This window comes from Notolepis coatsorum (genome assembly GCF_963971535.1).
Source record: "Notolepis coatsorum genome assembly, chromosome: 19".
NCBI lineage: Eukaryota > Metazoa > Chordata > Actinopteri > Aulopiformes > Paralepididae > Notolepis > Notolepis coatsorum.
This window is the reverse complement of record NC_140183.1, coordinates 29718229-29727012: the sequence shown is the minus strand read 5'-3', so window position 1 is coordinate 29727012 and position 8784 is coordinate 29718229. Positions and strand designations below refer to the sequence as shown.

The following is an 8784-nucleotide window of genomic DNA, read 5'->3' as shown; positions in this document are numbered from 1 at the left end:
CAGGACACCAGGGGGGCCTCTACCTGCATCGCCTCCAACTTCTCACCCAGCAGCCCAGGCCTTATGGTATCAAAAGCACTGGAGAAGTCAAAGAACATGACTCTCACAGTGCTCCCCGGCTTGTCTAGGTGAGTGTATACGGCTCGGTTCAGCAGGTAGATGACAGCATCCTCTACGCCCAGTCGGGGCTGGTATAGGCGCACTGGAGTGGGTCTAGGTGGGGTTTGATCACCGGGCAGAGTTGCTCCAGGACTAACCTCTCCATGGTCTTCAATCATGCTTTATATTATCATGTATTATATTTTACAGAGCTGGAAGTAGACCAACGTCTCCCTTTCTCCATGTTTCAGCCTATATGAGCAAAACATTTACATACATATAAAGCATGTCTGTCTTACATACAAGGTGATGAAGCTGTCTCCTCACACTAGTCATACTCCTGTCCAGCAGATGGCAGTGATCAACTCAATTATTTGATGTACACGGAAGCCGCATGTACAATGAAAACATCCTGCTGTCATTGCTCTGGCCATCGTCGTTTGTCATTTCAGTAACACAAAAACGTAAGTGTTCTACCTACATGATTTAATTTCTTAATTAGTACTATTTACTATGCATGTCAGACTTCCATCAGAGGCTGCTATTACAAAGCAAGTCCAAGTATAACATTTTCTGTGCGCGTGCGGCGGGTATCTTTCACATAGCATTCAATTAAATTCAAAGGTTTGCAAACCGAAGTACGCTAGAACATTTTATAACAATTTAATTTTGAAGGAGTGTATAAGGCTTCTGACATAAGCATATATTAATTCATGTTTATCACTGTCATCATTGAGTGTCACTTTTAATGCAAAATGGACATTGTCCTACTCCTAGATGTCTTCTGATTCTCTACATAATATTGTTGCTATTGACTATTGTGTATCAATGACACATAGTGGTATGACTATTGTGTATCAATGACACATAGTGGTATTATTTGTTTTATAACTTCCTATGTCATTAGTGTTACATTAGGTTTATAGTGATTTATGCGTGTCACCACTGCAGCTAAAGTCATGGAAAAAGAATCAGGACAATCAATGTTAAAACAGCATTTGACAGCGTCAATGATCTTAATGAAAAGTCTAAATTCTACCACTGTAGTTGAAGTGAAGGACGATATTCACCATGGCACCTTGATGACAGGCCAGCATTATGTCACAGTCTAATAACTCCAAATTATACCATGATGAATCTCATGAAAGTATCTCAGACAAATATGACTGAATGTAATTAACACATACAACCAAATAGTTTGGTTAGTTAAAAACCTTTGTACAATATTTACTGAATCGCAACAGTCATAAACATTCATTAATCCATGCTTGTTGCACCATGTAGCTTATCTCCAATTTAGCTAATATTTTTGTTTTTACTTGAAAGTTTACCTGGTTCTCTGTTCTGAGTAGGTACTCCAAAGTAGCCTAGGCCTATATCATCAGAAATACATGGGTGTCAATCTGAAAATCATGAATGAATGAATGAAAACTTTATTTAACAGATTGCAGAATGGGTACAATACAGTACGGCTCAATACACACAATTGTTAAGGGGATGCAGACCAGAGAAAGACGTTTGTCTTGTTTACATCAGGGTCCCCCATTTTCAATTCATATTGACATTTATGACATACTCAACTGACATTTATGGCATAGGGACATATAGGTATTTAGTACTGATACATTTGTGACATATGCGGTATCCAAATATACAGTACTGTTACTCATAGATCCTGACAGAGTATATATATATGATGGGGAGGGGACTGTACATTAGGAGGGGGTGGGTGGGTGGGAGAGAAATATACATCCGGTGGTGAGGAGACTGTACATTTGGAGGGGGAGAATATATACATGCGGTGGGGAGGAGACTGTCTTTTAGGAGGGTTGGGGGTGGGGGGGTTGGACATTTACGGTGGCCAGTTTCGAATTGCAGCCTCCCGTAGGTGCTCTTCAAGAGCGGTTTTGAATGTGGGTAGGGATTCACATTCCTTTACAGCTTTGGGTAGGGCGTTCTACATTAATGTGGCATAATTGCGAAACGTGTTTAGTCCCTTGTTTGAGCCGAATCTGGGTTTAACATGATTTGTTGTGCTTCCTCTGGTGTTGTGGTCGTGGTATTCACTGACCTTTGGGAAGTATTTTGAGTTTTTTGACATGTACATGGGTACCTTAGTCGTATAGTGTATCTTGTAGACCAGGCCCATTGCAAGTTGCTGTACTCTGTCGTCTACACTAAGCCATCCTAGGTTGTCAAAGTGTGCAGGGGTGAGGTGTGTTCTAGGGGTAAGGTCAAGTAGTAGTCTGACTAGTTTGTTTTGTGATGTTTGTAATCTTGTTTTTAGCGCCTTTGAGGTGCTTTGGTACCATGAGGTGCAAGCATAGTCGTAGTACCCTTGAATGAGTGCTCCTGCCAGAGTCTTCAGGGTATTCTTGTTTACCAGAGAGGAGATCCGGTACAAGAATCTAGTTCGTTGGTTGACTTTTTTTATTACATCGGATGCCATTTTGTCACAGGAAAGATTTGCCTCTGGGATGGAACCCAGGTAGGTAATTTCATCTTTCCTTGTGACAATATTGTCACCCACTGTAACTGAGAAGCCGTCGGTCTTGCTGAGTTTGTTATTTGAACCAAAGAGAATGGACTCTGTTTTGCCCATGTGTAATGATAGTTTGTTATCAGCGAGCCATATGCAGATTTTGCCTAGTTCCGAGCTGAGGGTTTTTTCAACCTGCAACTTGTTCCTGTCAGAGACCAGCAGGGCTGAGTCATCCACAAACAGGAACAAGTTGCAGTCACAAGCTGACGACATGTCATTTGCATAAATTAGGAACAGTAGCGGTCCTAGTATGCTTCCTTGTGGAACACCACAGCTCACTGTGAGGGGGGGGGGGATAGAGTACCGTTTACCTCCACCATCTGTTCTCTCCCCTCCAGGTAGGATTGCGGTCATGGGTGTCAATCTGAGATACATGGCTGTCAATCTGAGATACATGGCTGTCAATTTGAAATACTTGGCTGTCAATCTGAAATACATGGCTGTCAATTTGAAATACTTGGCTGTCAATCTGAAATACATGGCTGTCAATCTGAAATACATGGATCAACTAGCCTAGGAGTTTTAAGCTAGCTGGTCTATATCCGCTTCCATTCATTTGTGCTAAGCTAGGCTAGCTTGCAGTCGGATAGCTTTCTACCGAGGAAATTGGTATCTATCTTCTTGTCTGACTCTAGAGAAGACGGGTTTCCGTTAAAAAAAATTGTTGCCGGTCTCCGTGACCTGCAAGATTTCAATCTACCGGACAAATGAGATTAATTCCGGTCATAGTTTATTGAGCTTTAAAACAATTGAAAACAATTGATAGGCAGGCTATATAAAGAATGTCATCCTCAAGGCATGTATATTTATAATATTATTACTTAAAACTAGGCTACTTTTGCGTATACAGTCATTAATATATTCCAAATAAAATAAGTCCCTCGATACTCCGTGCTGCTGCTGACTTGAAATAAAATAGACCGCGTATGTGGGCAGTCGGTCCGACACTAAACAGCAGTCTGTTATAATCACATTTTTATGAGCTAACGAATTCCGTTATATTGGACATTTGTATTAATTATATCAAGCGAAGAACTGAGAAATTTTGCAGAGAGAGACGGCAACATTATCGTGGGTTTGCGTGATGTATATCTCCACCTCCCAACGACTTGGTGCTGGTCATAATGTCCGGTGAAAACAACTCCCTCCAAGCACAACTTGACCACCCGAACCGTACCAAAACAGGCCAAAATTAAATAGCCCATGCGACGAACGATTCATTACATTCGTTTCATCGTTGCTCCACCAAGCAGCCGGTCCAACAATGAAAGCTGTTATCAGCGCGAGCCGGCCGCAGTTAGTTTGCAAGAAGCATCCAGCTGCAGACCCGCAGAGCAGCTTTCCAGGTCTGGGGACCGCACTGTGCCAGCAAAGCTGGTGGGTTCTGTGGGTCTGCAGCTGCATGCCTTCCGCAAATCCAGCAGCAAGCTCTCGCTGAGCGAAGCAACGACAACAAACGCAATGATTGTTTCGTTCATCGCATAGGCCACCCAACTCCAGCCCATCCAAATACAATTCAAATAATCAAACTGTGCCCAGAGGGAACTATTTTCACCGGACACTATGACCGGAGAGATTAAATATGTCGGACTTCAACAGATTTTGCCGGTCAAATACCGGTAATTACCGGCTAACGGAAACGCTGGGCTGGGCGATATTTTCCATATCGCGATAACGATATGATAATTTTATTTTATTTCTCGATATCGATAATTATCGAATTGTTATAAGTATAAAAAAAATTTAAAAGAAAAAAAAACAATTTTTTTTTTTTTTTTTTTTTTTTTAACAACAGATGTATGTTTATTTTGCAGCAATTCTTTGTCATTGCCGCCATCTTTAGTGTTACATCCCCTCACACTCCAGTTCTCAGGCTGCATCTGGTTTAAAAGCTAAAGTAAACCGGCTTCTCTGCTGGCTGTGGCTCCAGAGGAGTTGAACAGTTCTGGCTCTGCTAGTTTATTTTCGATCTTTTGGCGCTTTTTTGGTGGACAAACCACTGCACATGTGCACTGTGACTCGTGACTGGAGTCTAGTTCTGCTAGCACACATAGCCTACTGTGTACAGACGGTTTCAAAATGTATTTTAAATTAGAAAGCAAACAAAATAAATGGACAAGAGAAAAAGAAATCTGAATTTGGTCAGTATTGTCATTTGGACAAGCAAAGCCATTACTTTAAGTTGCAGGCAAGAAAGACAAGTCTGTCCACTGTCTCTGGTTTTAAAACTGCCCTGTTGCAGGTAAAAAAAAAAAAAAAAAAAAAAAATCGATTTTTTTTTAATTTCGATATTCGATATCGATTATTAAAATATATCGCGATATTTATCGTTATCGTTATATCGCCCAGCCCGTAAGCGCATTTCATATAATGTTGGTGTGTTCCATTAAATGTAGAATCTGTAATGCTGTCAAACAGAGACATCTAGGCAAAAGAGCCCCGCTTGGTATTGCACTTAAATCCGTTGTGTTTTGGTCTGAAGTGTGGGTTGGAGTTGAGTGGGGAATGGGATAGAGGGAGGGGTTGCTATTGCTGGGTCACACCTCAGGCTCTGCCAAGAGAGGTCAGGAGAAATTCATAATGTGCTAACTTACTAGACTCCAACACGCACACCAGACAAAAACAAGAACATTTAAACAAAGTGCAGTACCAAGCGGAGTCTCTTTTGCCTCGAGTTTGCTCGAGATTTTACCATTAATCTCCCAAATGCATGGTACAGAATCATAACAATCACACAGATGACACACACACAGTTTCCACCCTAAAACCACGCATCTAGTTTTTTCTCATGTGACACTGTATATATTCCATTCTAACTACTTTGTTTCGGCTTTTCAGGACCAGAGGTTAATTTCTTTCATTCCAAAGCTACACGGTGCAGCTTTGATTGACGTGTGTAGCTTGATTTAAACACCCGAGCTGGAAATGAAACAAGAGTACCAGGACCTCATCCTGCAGGCGTGCGGCGCGTCATCCTTGCGCGCCGGCGCCAAAATCCAAACGCTGTGGAGTGGCTACGGGGAGATTGCCAGGGTGCACCTGGAGGGCTGCAGCCGCGCCTCTGTGGTGGTCAAACATGTCAAGTTTCCAGAAGATTCCCAGCAGCACCCTGGGGGCCTGAACACAGACCGCTCGCACAGGCGCAAAGTGAGGTCCTACCAGGTGGAGACCCACTGGTACCAGAACTACTCCACCAACCATGGGTGTCGGACCCCTGTGTGCCTGGCCGCCTGTTCCTATGGAGATGAGATGTTGATGGTGCTGGAGGATCTGGATGTAGCCGGCTTTGACCAGAGAAGGTAATTTAGGCTGTTTATTTTTCACAGTTAACTGTACCGCAGTGGATAAACTAACTGAGGCCCCTGTTTCAAGAGAGTGATGTTTCACGAAATGTTTAGAATGCCCATGTTGGAAGAAATAATGGTTGCTGTGTGCAAAACTACTGCTATGTGTTGATATGAGAAATATATCAACAAAAGTTATTATTGTTGGATCGTGCAAACAAGTCACAGTGAACAATAATGGTTACAGGCAGCCATGTTGGAAGGGAAACGGCTACACAAATGTTCCATGCAAGGCCTTTTGACAGTTACGCTCACAGAATATTGCTTGTGGACATAACCCTCCCATTGGCTAACTGTGGCTGCGAGAGCCGGGTGCAACGGGTTGACGCAAACGTTGGTATTTACTTTGGCAGGCCTGCTGGGTTGAGAGCTTAGACCGCACGCATTGGAGTCTCATCTCACACGGTTCAAAGCACAAATGATGCAGATCACATGCAGCCAAGTCTGACTTTCTGACCTCTATATCATGTTTGCGCTACTCTCAATATGGCCATCATCATGCTGTAGGACCTGAGCAGAATGTTACAATCTTTTTTCCCCCTCAGATTTTCTTTTGAACATGCGCTTTGTTTGGGAGCGGGTAGACACTGGTGCAGAGGCTCTTCATTTCACATGGTGTGCACCACCCCTTGCCACCTCATTACCTGATCACCTGACGGGAGCATTGCCTGGTGCTGGGGTTAAAGAATGCACCCTCTCAGTCTGAATTATCCTCCCCTTCAGCACTATTTCGCAACAGCACTGTCTCTCACACACACACACACACACACACACACACACACACACACACACACACACACACACACACACACACACACACACACACACACACACACACACACACACACACACACACACACACACACACACACACACACACACACACACACACACACACACACACACACACACACACACACACACACACACACACACACACACACACACACACACACACACACACACACACACACACACACACACACACACACACACACACACACACACACACACACACACACACACACACACACACACACACACACACACACACACACACACACACACACACACACACACACACACACACACACACACACACACACACACACACACACACACACACACACACACACACACACACACACACACACACACACACACACACACACACACACACACACACACACACACACACACTGCATTTAAATAGTGATGTTATTTAGCCACATTATGCTATTTTTCATTTTCATTTACATTAATATATTTATATTTTTACATAAGGTAAAAAAATATGTTGATGTCCTTGTGTATTTACTGGTGCCTATATTTCTTTTTCCAGTTGTTTGTTTGATTCTTTTTTGTATTGTTTATTAGGTGAGATACATCTCACCTGCACATTTTGTTTCATTTGATGCTTTGTTATTTTTCTTTTGTTTCATTGTGCAAATTAATAAACCTAAACATATAAACACCGTCTCCCATCCTTTGAGTGTCAGCATAACCCTGGCTGGTCAATAATAATAACCCAAAATGACGAGAACATTTCCCCCCCTGTTCTAGCTATCAATGTTAATGGCTTCTGCCAGAACTTTCGTCTGTTTGGTACATGATGTGATAAATGAATGAATGACTGAGTAAGTAAATAAATGAGTTATAAAATACTTTCGATTTCTTTTTGAAGGTCTGGGGTGAAGGACGGAGAGATAAGGGCATGTCTAAACTGGCTCGCCCACTTCCATGCCCTCTTCTTGGGCATAGCACCTGAAGGGCTGTGGCCTGTTGGCACCTACTGGCACCTGGACACCCGACCGGACGAGCTGGAGGCCATGGATGACGCCCAGCTCAAGGCAGCGGCCGGCAAGATCGACAGGGTTCTCAGCGAATGCCGCTTCAAGACCATCGTGCATGGGGACGCCAAGTTGGCAAACTTTTGCTTCTCCAAAAGTGGACGGGACGTGGCGGCGGTAGACTTCCAGTATGTGGGCGGGGGCTGCGGGATGAAAGACGTTATTTATTTTTTAGGAAGCTGCATGGATGAGAAGGACTGTGAGAAGAGGGTACCTGGCCTGTTGGATTACTACTTCACACAACTGAAGGCATCGGTCGGCAACCAGGTGGACTTTTCTGCCTTAGAGGCAGAGTGGAGGGAGCTGTTTGCTTTCGCCTGGACGGACTTCCACCGTTTCCTGCTAGGATGGATGCCTGGCCACTGGAAGATCAACCGTTACAGCAAGCTCTTGACTAAAGAAGTCCTGCGGAAACTCAAACTGTAGCGCGGGGCTTTTTTTGCCTCCTGAGATACCTGCTGCTGTAGGGATTGAAGTTTTTTTTTTTCTTATATTGATTTAGAAAGTTAGACTCCTTGAAATTATTTCCATTTACTATTCCATTCACTAGGCTAAATAAGGTGTAAAATTGCTTTTCATAAATGCAGTTTTATGTGAACTTGGATACAAAATAATTTGTGACACGTTTATTGGGTGGTTTGCCTGGACATTTTCATAACCATTCAGTTTGAGGAAAGTAAGCATAACAGCTGAAATGTTTACTAAAAATGTTGACAAGATCACAGACGTACTCCTCACTGTTTAGCCTACACAATAAAATATATTTCAATCAGTCTGTCTTCACTCTGGTAACCACAAATATTGACATTTTGAGAAGTTGGACCATTTCAACAACTTTGGGGTAAGTGTTTGACAAAGAAGTGCCACAGATTATATATTTAGGTAATATAAAACGCTTCTGAGTAATTAAAATAAAATGACAAACCCTTGCCCAGGAGATATAAAGTTA

The 8784-nt window shown here is 42.9% G+C and overlaps 1 protein-coding gene across 1 annotated transcript; it reads left to right on the top strand.

The window, feature by feature from the left end:
* The first annotated feature begins 483 nt into the window (after positions 1-483).
* Positions 484-8567, top strand: pkdc (protein kinase-like domain containing). The gene is made up of 3 exons (XM_084336964.1): positions 484-563; positions 5480-5940; positions 7670-8567. Exons 2-3 carry the CDS (start codon positions 5567-5569, stop codon positions 8259-8261), a joined length of 966 nt encoding a protein of 321 aa, XP_084193090.1. The 5' UTR covers positions 484-563; positions 5480-5566; the 3' UTR covers positions 8262-8567.
* The last annotated feature ends 217 nt before the right edge of the window (positions 8568-8784 follow it).